The 20,150-nt window shown below is 30.4% G+C and overlaps 1 protein-coding gene across 1 annotated transcript; it reads left to right on the top strand.

Annotated features, from left to right (window-relative positions):
• Nucleotides 1-1,561: 1,561 nt before the first annotated feature.
• Nucleotides 1,562-15,377, top strand: LOC143047979 (macoilin-like). The gene is made up of 12 exons (XM_076221359.1): nt 1,562-1,780; nt 4,207-4,348; nt 5,297-5,423; nt 6,060-6,189; nt 7,311-7,377; nt 8,546-8,648; nt 9,597-9,942; nt 11,072-11,230; nt 12,491-12,673; nt 13,356-13,476; nt 13,968-14,142; nt 15,005-15,377. Exons 1-12 carry the CDS (start codon nt 1,695-1,697, stop codon nt 15,223-15,225), a joined length of 1,860 nt encoding a protein of 619 aa, XP_076077474.1. The 5' UTR covers nt 1,562-1,694; the 3' UTR covers nt 15,226-15,377.
• Nucleotides 15,378-20,150: the final 4,773 nt, after the last annotated feature.

Genomic DNA, 20,150 nt, shown 5'->3' on the forward strand with positions numbered 1-20,150 from the left:
GTACTCATGTTCCCTCTGATATTAATATTCTTAATTGCAAATGGTAGGTTCAGATTTTGGACTAATCCTCATCCGATTTTATTATGCAGCACAATATATTTTTAATAGTCGGGACTCTTCGTTCAATAAAGACTTTGAAAGGTTTTATCGTTTGGCAAGAAAAATTAAAGAAATATATTTGATTAATTATTTTTCTAATCAAAACTTTGCTGTATAACTACACTCTTTCGAGAGAGAACCCAAAAATAGATTTATAAAAGAAAGTAAAGTAAATATGCCACGGATTGTTTTATTGTAACAAGTGAACCAATGCCATAAATTCACCATTCTCCCAAATTAGGTATGGGACTCGAGTATGGGATATCCTTTCATATCTGATCATATTTTATCCCGTTAAATTTCTTTTTACTCGCAAAGTGTTACTCAGTCTTTAGTTTAAACAGTATTTATTAATGAAAAATGTCAAGACAAATATTACAATGTTACATAAAGTTCAAATATGGGATTCGGAAACAAGTTTGGAAAAACTTTTATAAATCCGTCTCCCTGTCTATTTTTGTGTTCTCAGTCTTTGCTTACATATAGTTATTTATCATATATTTTTAATAGAATCAGATTCATATGAAATACGTTTTTATCAAATCATCTGAAAATATAACCAAAAAAAGAACATGCATTTTTCCAGCTGATTTTTTATTCATAGACTTCCTTATTTTCTTAATATCCACATCGTAATGTCCCCTACAACCTTATTACATGCTCAAAATAGAGCTATATGAAACTGGCAAATAAAATAAAAAGATTACTTAACAGACAAGTAGGGGATTCCTATATATACATAATCATTGGACTAAAGTAACATGAGTAAGTTCCCACAAAAAGACTGATTTTATCTATTTTATAAAAATCGCTCATAAAGTACTAATGGGTAATATTTTTTTGAAAAATATCGATTTCAGTTGAAATGACATATCTGAGTGCACAGTTTTTTTCCTATGCCAGAAAATACAGCAACTGGACGTCATGGGTCAAATGTTGACGTCATTTGATTTATGACCGTCACGCCAGGTATGCGATACGGATTATGCAATACAGAGTAGGTGTTACAAACTGGAAAAAATAACCTTTATTAGATATACAAAATTGCTGTATTTAGTACTAAATATATGATAAACAGACATAATACATGACAAAATCCGTAACTTATACTGTATCATCACGAGAGATCAATATCAGTCCCGAGGGGGGCCGAAAGGTTTTGTCATATACAAGTTATTATATATCATACTTTCAAAATATATATGGCCGTTTCCACAAACTGCTGTTAAAAACCAAAAAAACAACATTTTTTCATACTTATATTTTTTTTAAACAGCAAAATTTTAACTAAATTTAATTAAGAAAAAAAATCTATTGTTTAAATCGACTTAATTGTTAGTTATACGTCCTTGTTAGTTTGAATAAAAAATAATGATCTGTATTATGGTTGTTGAAAATATAAGTAAATCAACACTTCATTCAAGTAAACAGACACCTGCCGGAAAGAGACGAGACATTACGGAGTCACACGGAAAATAAGGATCTAAGCGCATGCGAAGATTGAGTTGACAGAGCAGAAGACAATACACAAATATTTGTTATTGTTTTGGACATATTCAGTTTAAGAGTTGTGAAAATTGACAATTAGTTAGCGGATGATTATGAAGAGACGGAATGTCGATTGCGGCAAAATTAGACGGATCCCCAAAAGAACAAAAATAACGGACGGTTTCTACGGAAGGTGATTTTCCATTTCCAATATGGCAGCAAAAATGTTTCAGAGGATAAATATGTATAATCCAATATTGATGTTGTTTCCAAAATACCTTATTATGTTGTCTTAGTTTCCATTTAACACATCATAATGTCCAATGCTAACTATTAATGGACAGGATGATAACATGGCGACACCAGATTCTTTGTTCGCAGTCTTTATTTTCATGTTAATTAGGTTACCTGGACAGGATTATTTCCCCTGTTCAGTCTGCATTATTTTTGTTTGTGTTATTTATATAGCTTATTAACTCATATTTTTAATTTAAGAATGAAATCATTCATAAAAATAACAGATAGATCTAGGGTTTTTTATTTAATATTTCCTGGTCAGTGACTGTCAGTGTCCTTAATTATATGTTATTGTATAATTGAAATTTGAAAATGCATTTTATTGAGCAATACAATTTATTTTTACAGTTCTAAAAGTTCTGGATTGAACCAAATTCAATATGTAAATTCCCATATTAACGAAGATAATCAACATTATCAATAGTGTACACCTGTCAAAATGCCATATTCTCACTCACACTTTAATTAAAGTTTCCTAGGTAACAATTGATTTTTAACACTATGTCCTAAATGTGTAATAATTTCATTATGTTTGATATTAAAACTTTATGACTTATTAGGATTTACTGTGAACGTACTGCATGTACTCTGATCAGATCATTTGTGGAGAGCAAATGTGCATTTTAATTTATGCTATTTATTTTAAATGATGGTTACAGTTCATATTTGATTTATCGTCATACATTTCACATGTTTAAGTACGGCTACAAACTAGGTGATTTTTGTTTTAGCAGTGATAATTTACTTGTTTAATTTTATAATTTAAGTTTTTAAAGCATTGATCTTGCCTAGGACAGTAGGACATTCATTTTTCGTACATGTACACTAAAAAATAAAAAAAATGAGAAAATTGCTAAAAGAAGCAGGATGAAGTCAATTAGAACTGCCAGGCCTACTATAACATCCAAGTCAGACCATACCAAACTCAGCATAACATTATTTATACAGATACAATGAACAAACTCTGCATAAGTTTCGTAGATTTTAGGGGGACATAGAATGACTCTCAGGGGTTCAAATCTTACCATTTTTTACATCAAACTTATACATGTTATATATTATATGATTAAATCAGCAATGTCCTGGACAAGTTTGAAAATCATATTTTATAATGCCTAATAATGGCCTATAATTTATTTTTAATAGAGTTATGCCCCTGGATACATAATTTATCTGGAAAATCACATTGTTAACCCCCCTCATTTGTAAAATTCATGCCAGAAAATTTTATGGTAAATGGTAATCACAATACATAACATTGTAGCTCTAAAGCCTTCATTTCTGTAAGATATAAATCAAAAGTTTTATAGAAAAGAAAAAAAAAAGTGTTTCTTTAGTTAATGACCTTGAACCTTGGATAAATAAAATATGTGCAATGCAAAGGACATTGAAACTTTGTTCTTTTATTTATTTGCCCCAACTGGCATGACTGGTGCTGAAGGGACATTTTGTTTTACCCTCGTCTGTCCCAACCTCCCATACTAGTTTCTGATCTTCGACAAAATTTGCCTCAATTAAATGTTAAGAAACTTGTACAGAATGCTTATTACCACCAAATTCAGATCATATTTGAATTTGGTGGACTTTGGAGTCACTTTTATAGTGTTTGAGTTATGTCCCTGTATAAATGGATAAATTGAAAACTTTGCCATTCCACCCTTTAACTTTAGGTTTGCTTGAACCAAATTTTATAAAGCGGCTTGACAATGCTTATTACCACTAAGCACAGATCAAATTTGAATTTAGGCCTTAGGGGGTATCACTTTTGCTGTTCTTGAGTTACATGTACATTGTACAATGTTTGTCCCTTTGTAAATCTGTATCCATGGGACACACTTTCCATTCTTCCTCTATACATTGTACCTTATACATGTTATACAAAATTATACTAGTGGCTTATGCTGACATGACAAGTAATATATTTGAGTTCTTACAATGTCCATACTTTTCATAAATGTTATTGCACAGCTTAAACATGTTAATTGTAAATTTAAAACATAAAACCAAGTACAAATGTATCTTCAATTCTTTAGATAATGATGCAGTCTGCACAAGTAAAGTAATTGAGTTTTTATAGTGTCTATAGTACTGTAAATTCAGATGTTAATAGGTGCATTTATTATTGCGATTTTGTCATTTTAGAATAAAAATGCCATTTCATTTTTTGCAATATTGAAAAATTCTGTTGAATTCATATAAAAAAAATTTAAAATACGAGTTTACATTATTGCGATTATAACCCTATTCAGAAATGTAATTGCCCAGCTTAAATTAAAAATTTTAAAACAAAATATTTTGAATTGTTTAATTGTTTTCTTTCAGTACCTTTTTGTACCTGAAGTTTTTGATGGTTTGGGCTCTTGTCCTAATGGCAGATTTTATACTAGAGTTCCGGTTTGAGTATCTGTGGCCATTCTGGTTATTGGTTAGAAGTGTCTATGATTCATTCAAATATCAAGGATTGGTAAGTTAAGCATTCAATTATTAATCATAATATGTAAATAAAAAATATTTTGTGTTCATTTACATTTGTTGTTTGTCTCTTTAAGAAATATTGTACAATTATTTTAAAACAAAAATTTTGAGTGTACAAATAAATTAAGAGAAAAAAAACCAGTTATATTATGTAAGTCATGAACATTTCAGTATAACTACATGTAACAATCCTTGTTACTTGTTAGTCATATATAACATGTATTTAAGAGCTATTGGGGAGCAAAATATACATGCAACATTGATGCTGCAGTTATAGAAGCAAACATGAATTACTGACAAATCATACATATGTAGTCCCTCTTTGCCTGGTTTGGTCTCTCCATACAAGGAATGCTGCTGGTTGTGAGAGATTCAATTGTGGATATCCTCTGTCATAGATATAAGATGTGGTATGAGTGCCAGTGAGACAACTCTCCATCCAAGGCACAATTTGTAAATGTAAACCATGAGAGGTCAACATACGGTCTTAAACACTGAGCCTTAGCTAATACCTAACAGCAAGCTATAAACATTGATAAAAGGCCCCCAAAATGACTAGTGTAAAACCATTCAATTGGGAAAATGTCTGCCTAAATAATACATAATTCCATTAGACAGTAATATCTAGATTTCATAGAACAAGAGTGTCACTAGAAATCATTCTTTTCCACAGTGAATCACTTAATACAAGCTAAGTTTTGATAGCAAGAACGATTTTTGACTAAATTACCTGAAGGCTTACATGAATGTGTACTGTAACTTTTACCAAATAGCAGTACCTATGGCTCCAAACCATTATTGTACATTTAATGTACTATTTATGCCTATTTAAGATCAAGTATATCTAGTGATAAAAAGTTTGTTTTAAAAGAGAGAAAATTGTAGCTTTTGACTCCAAACCATTTCTTTTACATGTTTCTGTATGCAATATTTTCAGGCATTTTCCGTGTTTTTCGTGTGCATTGCTGTCACCTCAGATGTGGTGTGCTATCTGTTTATACCTGTACAATGGTTATTTTTTGCTGCCAGTACTTATGTCTGGGTCCAGTATGTATGGCATACAGGTAGGTCAAAGGTTACATATATATAATTTATAATAAAGGTTTCATTTAAACATCAGCCCTGAAGAGATACATACATTTTTTGTTTTTGTACATTGAGATAGCAAAAGTAAAAACGTTACTTTTTCTTAGTAGCTTTATATTCATAAGTATACACTTTTTGGGGCAGAAATCACTACCAACTCCTGTCAAAAAATGAAAAGGAGAGAAATAACAGTATAAATTAAGATGTTGAAATATCTTGATATTCTGAACTAACTTTTTACAATATTTGAATGTAAATTCCATAAGAATTTATAGTGAAATGTATCACTTGAAATTCTTAACCAAGTTAAATTAATATTTCACAAATTTATATATAGTGTCCTGTTACCTGTATTTATTTGATAATATTGTAATAAAATATAAGTATAAGTAGTGTTCCCCAATTGACATTTTTTTTTTTTTAAATACTTGTAAACCACTTCAAACTTCCTATTTATTTTCCTGTAATTATATTTAATCAAAAACAACAATGGATTAAGTTCTGATCTGTCCTGAATTGTAAGTTAGTAATGTATCAAGTTTTTTGTTGATAATGTAGATGTAAAAAAATATATACAAAAAAAAAAAACTTTTGAAAATTTGAACTTTTTGCAGAAAGAGGAATATGTCTTCCTACAGTTTCTCTATGGTTGCTGTTTGTCTACATAGAAGCTTCAGTCAGACTCAGAGAATTGAAAGCTTTACCATTTAATCTTGATCTCTGTAGACCATTTGCAGCTCACTGGTAAGAATTTGAGTTTAGTATGAGTATTCGTGTGCTCTGGACATGTAAAAAGAAATGGTGTAAATGTTAGCGAGACAGAAACCCATGAATACAAGTTCTTCATTAAAATAGACCTCCTGTTTAGCCATGCAATTACACTTTATTTTCTACACTTCCTCCAAGAAAATAGACCAACACAATTGCTTTGGTCAATTATATATACTAGATTTTATTTAAGTTTCATCATGCTTCCCAGGATTGCTGATTTCATAATTTGTAACTCCTTACTGTATTCATTTAGTCGGGCAGGGATCTCCATGGATGAAAATTGAACGACGGAGGAACTTACCATCACAAACGGTGTCTACGCCGTACAGTGTAGCGCGATCAAAAATATTTCATCCCTCATAAGGATTGGGCCCCGATTGGTGAAAATGCTAATTTATTGCTTATTTAAATTATATTTATTTGAATTTACATTTTAAATAGAAGTATAAACATGATAAATATTTTCAATATAAATTGCTGTTTATAACCATTCAAAGGCCAAGCAGTACTCAAGCTTTTTGAATAATTACTGTTTTACGTCTTATTTTGTACTTCTTATAAAAAGGGGATGCTGATTACGTAAGTCAAAGTAAAAGCATGTGTTCGAGTTGTTAAACTTCTTTCTTTGTAACTGGATTATTAATTTATTTATTGAATCTAAATTATCATAAGCATTTGCAGAAACTTAGTTGAATAATTCGACAAATGAATCAAGCTTTAAAATTAAACGATAAGTTTTGACGATGGCGGAAGATAATTTAACGATGGCGCAGGTCATTTGACAATTGAGCAAGATATTTGAACGATGGCGTCCAGGCTATGGAGATCCCTGAGTCGGGTAAAAAAAATTATAAGCTGTTCGTCCAAGTCGATAAAGAAAAAAGAGCAAATGGACATGATATTCACACTGCATAAATCATACAAATATTCTTCTTTTATGCTCCTGCCATAGCTAGGCTCTATAATGCAAAAAATTTATATTGTTTCAATTGGCCCTAGATCTTATCCAATGTAGCCTCATCAAATAATAACACTTTACAGAACTTAATGTTTTAAAATTGTACATTGTTTAAGGTTTTATATTGTTGTTTCAGTATTGGTTATCCTGTTGTTACACTAGGTTTTGGTTTTAAAAGTTATGTGTCTTACAAGTTTAGATTGGTAAGTTATTGTATAACAAATAAGATGTACACAACATAAAGATGAGGGGGGATTGAAGATATACAGTATTATACATGAAACTATAAGATAAGCTAAGTTGATCACATTTATATGAGAAATTCTCTCAAAAGTGAGCTAAAATAACACTGTGTATGACCCTGATTACAAATTTAGGACAAATTTTATCAAAGTATAGACATATACAGCAATAATGAAAGAACTGCTAAACAACTTTGTAGAACAATGATATGATTTTAATATAAAAGTGGGTATTCATTTCATTTAGTGTAAAAAAAAAATGAAGTGTCAGTATCATTGACAGTGTCTCATTATCAACATGGTTTTTTTTAATTGATCCTTTATAAATCTCAAAACTTAAGAATTATTGACATCACTTTCATACCTAGGGTAGGTCATATTTCCTTGTATCTATAAACAAGTTTAAAAAAATATATCTTTCAACACAACTGGCTTAAATGAACCAAGCTTGGCAGAAAATATTCATTTTGTTAAAGGTTTGTCCCCTGATGTGCAGGGCTTTTGAAAATATGTTATTAAGTATGTGTCTTTCCAAAACTCACCAATACTGAGAACCTGATAATATAAAGCTTTTATACTTGGAAGAATTATTTCTCATCATTTTTTTCTTGATTGTGCTTTATCATCAATTTAATTTGTAACCATTGATATCATCTACCATCACACATAAAAGATACACTTGGTTTCCTACTTGGTTTATTAAACGAATTATATTTAATTCAATGACCTGCACATTTGATTATTATTTGGCTGAAATCACACCAAATGTTGGTTTGCTAGTTTCATATTTAGTTTTGTATAAAATATGAGCTCAAGTTGATCCTTTTTACTGGACTTTTATCCTTAGCACATGCAACCTTTCCAATTATAAAGGTCATGAGGAGCAATTACTGTAAAAAAAAGTGTAATTAAATCCCCTTCACCTTATAATCATAACTATCAATGTCTGCTCAGATTAGTTGACTTCTTAACATGATGGTGAACTATAACAGAAACGTCTCTGATTGACAGATGATCTATGAAATGAAATGTATATTTGATTCCTTTTATCTTAACTGATGAAATGACAATTATTTTGATTTTGTTGTCATAGTATTAAACATTCTTCAATGTTTGTATTTTTCTTTAGCGCAAACAGAAAGATGTTCAGAAAGAAAATGAATTTTATTATAATTTAATAAACCAAGCACTGCCCACAGAATTACAAAATCAGTATATAGAAAAACAGAAAGGTAGGAACTTGTAAGCTTGATACAAGCATCAAATATTTGTTTCAGGCATACCAAGAAGGGAATAATAGTGTTGTGGGAATTATATAATTTGGTTAAGCACAGGACTTTAATGAAGTGTTTGAAATATTTATAATATTCTTTTGGTTTGTTGATTTCCATATAAACTGTTTATAGGGTAAGGAACTGGGAATTAAATTATTTCATAACACTGTGCATTAACATCAATAGACTTATGCAGCAATCTACTACATCTTGCAAAAGAAATATCTCTTGGCACCTTGGTTGGTATCCTAAGTATTGGATCACGCCAAAATGTTTTGTTACTCAACTGTGACCTATGGAAGGTTGGCGAGTAGAGGTGCCACATACTGCATTTTCTTTTCTCAAAAGAATGACGAAACTAAAGTACCGGTATTACAGTAATCAGCTTTAGGCAACAGAAAAAACATTAAATCAATTCTGAAAGGAATATTCTAACAGGAGAAACATTATTCTTGAATTTTTTTTTTGGAAAGGTTAAGCTTAACCCTTTCCTCCATAATGAAGCTTTTTGACACCACTGCATTACTCCATAATGACGCCTGTGTAATGCCTCAGTTAAAACATCTGATCTACGAAGAATCTGTATCAGACCTAATAAAATTTGTATCTAATATAAAAAGGATATTCAAGAAAATATCTGACCAGAATTTCATTGATGAAATATTCCTTTTTGCAATGCATTGATACTTTAAACCTGATGATTTTTTTTTATTGAAAATAATCCTATGCGAATCAAGTATGAACAAAAAAAATGTCAATGGAGGAAAGGGTTAACTGGTTTGGTACACAGTGAAAAACATACACAAAATCAGAATCAAAATGGAATAGTTACATTTTGTGACAATATCAAAATATTTATGCATTGTAGTTTTTCATAAAAATAATTTAATTTTACTGCTTTTACAGCTTTACCAGCTAAGTCAGAAGAGGAAGTAATCTCAAATGGAGTTATAGGAAAGAAAACAGAAGATACAAAGAAATTAAAAGATATAGAAGAAGATGAAGAAATAGAATTTATAGAGCAACCAAAGTCTAAAAATGATGTCAATAATTTTAATGAAAGTGCTGAGAATATTAAAAATGAACAGCAATCTAAGTCATTTAAATCAAACAGTGTCTCAACAAAATCCTCCTCTTCATCATCTAAACTCAACAGTGCTAAAGACAATAGAAAAGGAAAGAAAGACGTCAATAAGGATGTGCCACCCACACCTGTTACATTAATTAATAATAAAGACGAATTTATAGTTAGGTAAGTGGCACATTAATTTATAATTAAGATGAATTTATAGTTCGGTAAGTGTCACATTATTTAATGACTAAAGATGAATTTATAGTAAACTCAAGTTAGCTTAGAACAAATATCTACGCTGTATGTCAGAGGATGAATTTGGCTTCTTTAATGACAAGCATCATTTTCTCTTGCTTGTGTTTATATAACATGGATATTGCTTTTACTTGATAGACTTTACAGTGTACATATAAAAAAGAAGATGTGGTATGATTGCCAATGAGACAACTATCCACAAAAGACCAAAATGTCACAGACATTAACATCTATAGGTCACCGTACGGCCTTCAACAATGAGCAAAGCCCATACCGCATAGTCAGCTATAATAGGCCCCGATAAGACAATGTAAAACAATTCAAAAGAGAAAACTAATGGCCCTATTTATGTAAAAAAAAAAATGAACGAAAAACAAATATATAACACATAAACAAACGACAACCACTGAATTACAGGCTCCTGACTTGGGACAGGCACATACATAAATAATGTGGCGGGGTTAAACATGTTAGCGGGATCCCAACCCTCCCCCTAACCTGGGACAGTGGTATAACAGTAAAACATAAGAGTGTACATGTTTGTCTGTAATTAATGAACTATCACATGGACCTTTATTGAGCATTGACAATGTGTAAAGGTTATCACATGATAATACATGTAATACTAATATTTTAAGGCAGGATAAAGTAGTCATATGTACTTGGCTTTTTGGAGAGAAAAAAAACAGTTACTAAAATTTTTAGTGGGCAGCCAACATTTTCTATGCAATAACTTATGAACAGTTGGTCCATTATGTCCAATGCTTTAAAATTTTAATATGTTGGTACTGTGTACAAGACTAGTACAAGTACATTTATATTAAAAGTATGAGAATTTACAAAAAAAGGTGGATCACAGAAAGAATTACCAAATACAAAAAAACACTGAATAAATAAAAAGAGTGAAAATACTTAAAACTTAAAAAAACAAGAAAAATTATGGTAGATCATGTTTTTTTTTAACACATCAAATTCTATTCAAACCAACAAATAAATAAGTCAAGACTATGAAGTTTGATATGGTATGTGATATTTTATTTTGTGAACATTTTAGGTTAGAAACAGATGTAAAGAAATTAAAGACAGACCTACAATCCAGTAGGAATTGTGAACAGGAATTAAAATCACAGATAACTACATATCTTTTAGAAGACAAAAGTCTTAGATCAGAATATTATCAGCTACAGATAGATAACGAAAATCTTCAAAATAAGTAAGCAAATATATGTATATTGATGTCAACACTAATTCCAGAAAAAAAATCCAGCCTTTCTTTTGCTAATCCTGAAAAATTATTTACTTATTTATAAGTTCTGTGAAGCCATACATCCTGAAATAGGTTCTTCTGCCCTTCATATATAGATACATATCAATTATGATTTGCAAAAAATCCAAGAAAATGCAACAACTTTTTGTTCACAACAGGTCCCAACAGCTATTCTTGCTTTTGATGTTTTTATACTGAAAATACAATATACAAATGTGTTAATTAGTGACTTTAAAAGAAAAAGGAATGGACCAATGATTACCAATTGGAATAATTTACATGGAATACGGAAGTAAAAAAATTCTTGAATGATTAATGAAGAGTAATTAGCTAGAACTTTTTAACTAATTTTGTGATGTCAAACTTCTCTTACAGTTTAAAGGTAGAACCTTTTTATATGGTAGACATTTGTATATATACTGAGATGTTCGACTTGAATTTCTGCAATTTCTCACAAAACTACAAGTTGTTAAACTATTTTAGAACATTATAAAAGTAAAGTAGAGGTGGTATGATTCCCAATGAGGTAACTATCTACCAAAGTTCAAATGAGGTGGATTTTAGCAATTATAGGAAAACATACAGCCTTGAAGAATGAGAAAAACCCATACCAATTGGATGGCTATAAAAGGCCCAGACATGAAAAATATTAAACATTCTTTTGAGAAAACCAACATTTTTATTTATTTAACAAAACAATTTACCAAAAAAACCAAACAAATATGATAGACATGAATGTATGAAAACCATTGAACTACAGGCTCTTGACTTGGGACAGGTACATACAGAATGTGGCGAGGTTATCATTGTTGGTAAACCTCCACAAAATACATAAGTCCAAAGATGCATCGATCATCAGAGTCTAAAATTGTTATAGTTATCTTAATTTGAATTTGAGTTTTCACATTAAGTTATGTTTTTAGTCTGAATGAAAACATAACTGTTGTTTTCCTCAACATGCAGAGTTTGCCTTTGCCAAAAATGATGAGTCCCTGGACTTTACTGAAAAGTTCCTTGATGAGAGCCATGTTATAACTTCTTATTACTTACAATACAAATATTACAAAGCAAACATTCAGCACATGAGAACAAAACCATTGATACTGGCATGATGATGTGTTAACTTGTCTGATTGAGATATAAATTCATATATATGGTCTGATTAAAGAACTCATTTAATTGATTTTTCTATTTGTTAAATTTCAGACTTCACAATCTTGTTACAAGTAGGCAGCAAGACAAACAGAATATCTCACTTTTAGAAAAGAAAATGAATGAAGAAAGAAAGATAAGAGGGGGTATAGAACTACAGTTGAACACAGAGCGTAAAGCTAAAAAGGCAGAAGAAGCTGCAGCAGCCCGGGCTATTGCAGTGGCTTCTACACAGAGGTAATAATATATACCTTATCTAAGAATTCTTGTTTTAGTCTCTTTCTCATAAAAAAAGATACTGAATAAGCAGCTAACTTCATGTATCGTAAACCTTTGAAACTGTATAGATAAAATAGCAATGTCCATGTATATAAAAGGCAGTCTGCCGTCTGGCAGGGTTATCTGACCTTCCTGACGTTTGTATGGATCATTGATAATTTTAACTTTATGTGATATTTGAATTTAACCCTTAAAGTCTTTCAATATAATATCATTCATGCTCAGTAAACTTACTAAACCAGGAAAGGTATTTCAGCTTGTTTACACTTGTGTAAAAATATTTTTTCAAAATAATATATTAAATTTGTTTACATGGTGCTGAAAAATAAATGATATACATATATGTCAATATATGATAACATGAATAGTGTTATTGGTATCTAGAGCTGGTGATTTAAAAAAAAAAATCAAAAGAGACTGCTCATACATTTGAGTTTGTAGAATTGAACAGCAAAGGTAAACTAAAAACAGAGGCAGAATCACCTAGTATGAAATAATGGAAATGAAGTTCAGTTCAGTGTTGATCTGAAATTATATATTCTTTAAATGTTTTGCACTTTAACCTAATTTCAAAAATAAGTTCACAAAGTAAGTTATTTAAGATTCTTAACTTAATAAACTTTTGACTTTTCTCTGACAGAATTGAATGTTCAGAACAGTGTAAATCTAAACAGAGAAATATAGAAACAGAAATAAAACAGTATCAACGAGATCTCAAAATGAAGGAAGAACAATACAGACAGTTAGAATATGAAAATCAGGTAATTAAAATAAAATTGGAGGAGACTCAATATTCATTGAATTATAATGATATTTAAGCTTTAGTTCAGATTAAAGTACATCCAAAAAACATAATATTTTCTAAGTTTTTTAATGGTTTAGTGAATTTGAATATTAATTCTTGTGATAGATTGCCATAATTCCTTTCCATGACATGAGATGAATGAAATAAATCCTATCTAAAGGAAAAATACTTTGAAAAAGCAAATATTTGTTTGCTAGTCATTTCTGTTCAACATGCATCTCAAATTTTAAATGTATGACTGAATATTTATGTTTTCAAGGAAAAATTTGGTTGTCAGTTTAACAAGGATGTCTTCTTCATCAGCTATTTATTAATTTGAAGTAATTGCTTAAAAATTTAGAGATTATGAATTAAATTCAAGTTAGAAATTTAGGTGTCAGAGAAGTTAAGTCTGTGAAATGATGGCACATTTCCTAAGTTGTTAAATATTACTATTGATATTTGCAGAAACTTCGACAGTTAAAAGATCAACAAAATGAAACAGAGGTGTTGATGTCAGCTTTGTCAGCAATGCAGGATAAAAATTCTCATCTAGAAAACAGTCTTAGTGAAGAAACACGTATCAAACTAGATTTGTTTTCAGCATTAGGTGAAGCCAAAAGACAGATTGAAATACTCAAAGGTGTGTAGTGATTAGGAAAAGATACTAAGCTGCTTGAAATTCACTGTTAAGTGAAACAAACATTTCTCTTTTCATAATGATACAATGTATTTACTTCACAGTTTAACAAGCGAACTGTATATGTACATTTCATAACAAAATTCACCCACTGAGGTAGAAACACAATGCTGTGGTGAAATGAAATAAACATTAATAGAGGTAAAAAAAATAAAGATGACACAGGCCCATAAGGTCCTTATATTTTAAAGACTTCAGATGTAGAGGTTTCAATGAATTGTCATTACACATATTCCTCAATCACATAAGTTATTTTGCCCTCTCTAATTATAATGCAGATTCATATAATGGCATTTATGCAGAATTTTGTTGTTATTTTAAAAATGTTTAATTTGATATTTATTGGTAAAGTTGAAAATTCACAGTTATAACAAGTCTTAAAATTTAGAATGGAAATGAGGAATGTGTCAAAGAAACAACCACCTGAACAAAGAGCAGAAAACAGCTGTAGGCCACCGATGGTTAACAATGCCTACATTTTCTTCCTATAAGCTGTAATTTATAGATCAGTTTATTTCTCATGAACTAAGATCAACAAACACATTATTAGACTCAAAATTATGACAGTTCTTTAGTAGTTATCTTTAGTTATTAATAAAAGGAGATGTGGTTACCTTGTCAATGAGACAACAACCCATCAAGATATCTAGAGTTATCAATTTCCTTCATTAAGTTTTGTGTATTGCTGAAGTAATATTCTATTATAGTATTATACTGCGAAGCAAAAATTGTATTTGCATACTTTAAAATATGTCATGATAAATGGTACAAAAAATAACAATATCATTAATAATCTTCATTTCAGGTTATCTTATAGAAAAAGACAGAGAACTTGCTGATATCAAGTCTAAAATTGCTGAAGCAATGGCCTTACACATGATTCCCACTTCATCAGCCTGTATGAATGGTACAGATACTATCATGACCTCACCATTGTATTCAAGCAAACAACAGAAAGATGACGGCATCGTTAAATCTAATCTGAACCCACATGCATCAGATTACACTCCCAAAACTACCACATAAATTGCGATGGAACATTATTAACAACCTTTTAGCTTCTGGACATTTGTCTATAGATGTTTTCCTCAGTGTAGTATGACTCTGGCATCCCTCAAATGCATATGGTTAAAAGTTTTATAGACACCATTATTAAGAAATTTTAAAGATTTTATTTAAAAATTAAGTTTGGATATTTAGATACTCGAAATATTTGGATGTCAAAAATGATATGGAAATATTTATTGTATCTTTGTTAAAGGACCCTAAAATTATGAAATATATTGGCATAATCAGTTTGAACAAAAGTTAAAATGAATGAATGGGTCATAAATTTGAAATTTTAATTATGTTTTATCTATAAAGTAAACCAATGCTATAAATCCATATTTATACTTTCTTTAATCGAAAACTTTTTTCTATATTTTGCATTTGAGGACGTTATTTTATTTTGTGTAACTTGTATGCCAGTGTTTATTTACTGAGAGTTATCAGAAGCACTTTAATTGCAACTAATCTTGATGAAGGAGAAGTTTTTCAGAACGTGCATTTTCACAAAACTATATTGTTATATCTATTTGAGCTTCTGCTTTTCAGAAGAATAATTATGTTTGCAAGTTGTTATATAAATATCAAAAAGAAATTGAAAATTAATGGGTCATTGTAAAGTGCCATACAGCTAAATACAGTTAATGCATGATCTTTATTGGTATATATAGATATATTGCCTGTTCCATGTCAAAATATGTGTTTAATATAGAAGCACATTAAAATTTTGTGAAAGGTCGTGAGAAAATTTATTCCTCAAGAGTCGGAAAAACTTTGAAATTTTCATATCGCTCAAATTGTTTTTATTCTGTGGAAAATCTTGGCACTATAGAGAAATAAAATTAAATTCAAATGGAAAGAAAAATTGTACGATATACAGAGTAAAAATTTCAGCTCTATGTAACATATAGTTAACTGTCAAAAGTACACTCAGAAAAATCTATGCTTCATCAAGATAGTTGTAATTAACAAGATAAAATCCATGACAGGGAATGCTTTGGAAAGAATATTGGCTCTTTCTATTTACTTAAATGGCAATGTTGCTGTGTTAACCCTGCTGAAAGAACTGTTTGTGTTTGAAATAGGGAAAGCAGCGATAATTGAAATATGAAAGAAATGCTTATTAAGATTTTCCTGAGTATCCATTGCCACTCATCTGCTGAAAGTATACTGCTATTAAAAATATTAAAAATAATGCAAAAAGTATTCTATTTATTTGCAATAACTTAAATGCGAGGAAACAAATTTTGTATATTTTTGACTCGCTTAAAAGTATTATATTCAATGTACTAAAACTAATATTTGGCAGGTCATTGGCTGTGAATATTTATGAAAATTTTAAGAAAGTTATTGTATCTCCCAAAGACTGTTCTATTTTAAGGGAGATAGTATAAAATATTGTTATTCTTGCCAAATATGAACGAATGAAAAAGTGCTTTGAAATAGGAAAGTTGCATCATTCTTTGTATGAATATAAATTGCATTTTACTTAAGACCGTATATTTAGACATTTATTTTCCAATTTATGATAAGCTTGAAAAATTTTCAGCCAACACGTTTACAATATTTATATTGATACATGCATTTTTCCCCCCACAAACTTCTGAATGCTCACTAATTCAATTTTTGTGTTTGGTAATTAACTGCATTTATCTCGTGGTTGACCTCACTGGACATATTTCCATACTATCGTGGCTGTTAATTTTGATGATCAAAATCAAAATGTAAAAATACTGACTATTTGTAAGAAATATTACAATTTTTTTAATTTAGATTTGACTGTTTTCCGTATCCATTCAGCATTTTAAATATTTAAAAATTTTTAAACACAAAAGGACAGGATACATATGTCCCCATGCTTTAACCACAAATTAATTGGTTAAAAACAAATCTTATAGAGGTTTCAATTAAAGTTTATTATGGCTATCATAAGGTGTCCATAGAATTTATTTTATCAATGATATTTCAATATTTTCCACACTGAATTATCATGTCATGTCAGTTTATTCTCACTATATTGTTAAAAAGGCATTCTTAAGCTAGTCTCAATGAATTGGTTATCTACAGAAAAAGATTTTGACATTCAATTATTTTATATTGATTAATCTGAAATTACTAAATTCTGAAAACTATATTATAAAAAAAAGCTAGATAAAGTATAATTTTGTCTCAAACAAAGAAAATAAACTCTTTAAGTACAGATATATCAATATATCTCGATTCCTTTAACAACATAAAAACATTGTTCAAATAATACAAGACAGGGGAGACAAAAAGGAGACATATTTTTAATATTCTTGATTGAAACTTTTAATATTGCATAATAAAGTATAGAGAATGATGCAGCTATATTGTTAAAGAAGATACCATCAAAGTTGATATTGTTTTTGTGGTAAATGTAAAGCTTATATGTTATAGTTTTGTGTGGTATAGTTTTATTTCTGGGTATCAAAGCCACATACTGTAATTTGTTGTTGAAAGAGAAACAGGAGAAGCCAGAAATAAACAAAGCATTTTTGTTACATCTTTGTCTTTTATTTTGTAAAGATTGGTTGAAAGATTCTCTCATGAAAGGGAGTACAGTGATTATGATCATGTTTCAGGGCTTTTTGGATCTGTCAGATACCCATGTCCTGTAATTTCTTATACTTAAAAAATTATAATTCTTTTTTATTGCTGTGAATGTTGCTTCAAAGAAGATGTGGTATGAGTGCCAATGAGACAACTCTCAATCCAAATCACAATTTATCAAAGTATGCATTAGATTTCACTGAAGTGATTATGCTAATAGTTGTCAAAAGTACCGGGATTATAATTTAGTACACCAGACGCGCGTTTGTAAATTATAAAGCCAAACAAGTACAAAGTTGAAGAACATTGAGGATCCAAAATTCCAAAAGGTTGTGCCAAATACGGCTAAGGTAATCTATTCCTGGGACATGAAAATCCTTAGTTTTTCGAAAAATTCAAAGTTTTGTAAACAGAAAATTTATTAAAATGACCACATAATTGATATTCATGTCAACACTGAAGTGCTGACTACTGGGCTGGTGATACCCTTGGGGACGAAACGTCCACCAGCAGTGGCATCGACCCAGTGGTGTAAATAGTTATCAAAAGGACCAGGATTATAATTTAGTACACCAGACGCGCGTTGCATCTACACAAGACTCCTCAGTGACGCTCATATCAAAAAAGTTATAAAGCCAAACAAGTACATAGTTGAAGAGCATTGAGGATCCAAAATTCCAAAAAGTTGTGCCAAATACGGTTAAGGTAATCTATTCCTGGGACAAGAAAATCCTTTGTTTTTCGAAAAATTCTAAGTTTTGTAAACAGAAAATTTAAAATGACCACATAATTGATATTCATGTCAACACCGAAGTGCTGACTACTGTGATGGTTAAACCCTCGGGGACGAAACGTCCACCAGCAATGGCATCAACCCAGTGATACAAATAGTTATCAAAGGTACCAGGATTATAATTAAGTACGCCAGACGCATGTTTCGTCTACACAAGACTCCTCAGTGACGCTCATATCAAAAAATTTATAAAGCCAAACAAGTACAAAGTTGATGAGCATTGAGGATCCAAAATTCCAAAAAGTTGTGCCAAATAATGCGAAGGTTATCTATGTGTGGGATAAGAAAATCCTTAGTTTTTCCAAAAATTCAAAGTTTAATAAACAGGAAATTTATAAAAATGACAGAATTATTGATATTCATGTCAACACCGAAGTGTTGACTACTGGGCTGGTGATACCCTCGTGAACGAAACCTCCACCAGCAGTGGCATCGACCCAGTGGTGTTGACCTATTTCTGTATAGTGGGTTATTTTCGCTGGTGAGAAATTTCTCCATTTTCATTGAATTGGTTATGTGAAATATTTTGGCGGATTAAAAAAAAATATCAATACCTTTGCATCCACACTTTAAAATTGGCAGAATTTATTTTGGCGATTTTTTTCTATTTGTGAAAATAATCGAAAATAACCCACTGTACGGTATGTGTATTGACCAAGGAACAGACCACATTTTGAAAACTTTACGATTTGAGCATGAGATCAAAAGCAAGTGACAATGACTGACTGAGAAGGTCTCCGCTTTGATAACATCCATATACACTTCTTAATAAAATTGAGAATGGAAATGGGGAATGTGCCAAAGAGACAACAACCCGACCATAGAAAAAAAAACAACAATCTAGATGAAAGAATTGATAGCTATTTAATAGTCAGTTCGAATTTTGTGATGTGCTGCAATAAGTGAAATGTGTTAAAATGGTAAAACCAGTGTGATAACATTTTATAACCACCTATTCAAAATATGATGGAGCCATTCAATTGCTTCTTAAAGTATGTCCATGAGTGTTTGACAAAAAAGTAAAATCACAAAAATACTGAACTCCGAGGAAAATTCAAACAGAAAGGCCCGAAACAAACGGCAAAATAAAAAGAAAAAACAATGTTCTCAATGATGTGCTACAATTTATAAAAAAACAACCTTGATTTGCAGTAGTGTTTTATATACAGTTAAAAATTTGTGCCTTTAGGAATGTCACTTTCAAGGCTTCTGTAAGATGGAAAGAAAACTATACAGGGGCCAAATGAAGGACGCCTCCGGGTGCGGGAATTTCTCGCTGCATTGAAGACCTATTGGTGACCTTCTGCTGTCTGTTCTGTGGTCGGGTTGTTGTCTCTTTGACACATTCCCCATTTCCATTCTCAATTGTATTCGATAGGATGAGATGAGACAAATATATTTAAAAATCCAAAAATATTACAAATAACATCCATTAGATGTTCAACTGAAATTAGTCTTCACATTTGTATTTATTTTTGAAAGTTTTATTCAATATTTCCAAAAGAGCTTAAAAACTTCTCTAATTAGTGTAAAACTACAT

This window comes from Mytilus galloprovincialis, chromosome 10 (assembly GCF_965363235.1).
Source record: "Mytilus galloprovincialis chromosome 10, xbMytGall1.hap1.1, whole genome shotgun sequence".
Classification (NCBI taxonomy): domain Eukaryota; kingdom Metazoa; phylum Mollusca; class Bivalvia; order Mytilida; family Mytilidae; genus Mytilus; species Mytilus galloprovincialis.

Coding starts and splice junctions, on each gene's coding strand:
- LOC143047979 (XM_076221359.1), top strand. CDS start 1,695: ATGATTATGAAGAGACGGAATGTCGATTGCGGCAAAATTAGACGGATC. Junction 8,649..9,596: donor GTATATAGAAAAACAGAAAG/GTAGGAACTTGT, acceptor CTGCTTTTACAG/CTTTACCAGCTAAGTCAGAA. Junction 9,943..11,071: donor AAAGACGAATTTATAGTTAG/GTAAGTGGCACA, acceptor TGAACATTTTAG/GTTAGAAACAGATGTAAAGA.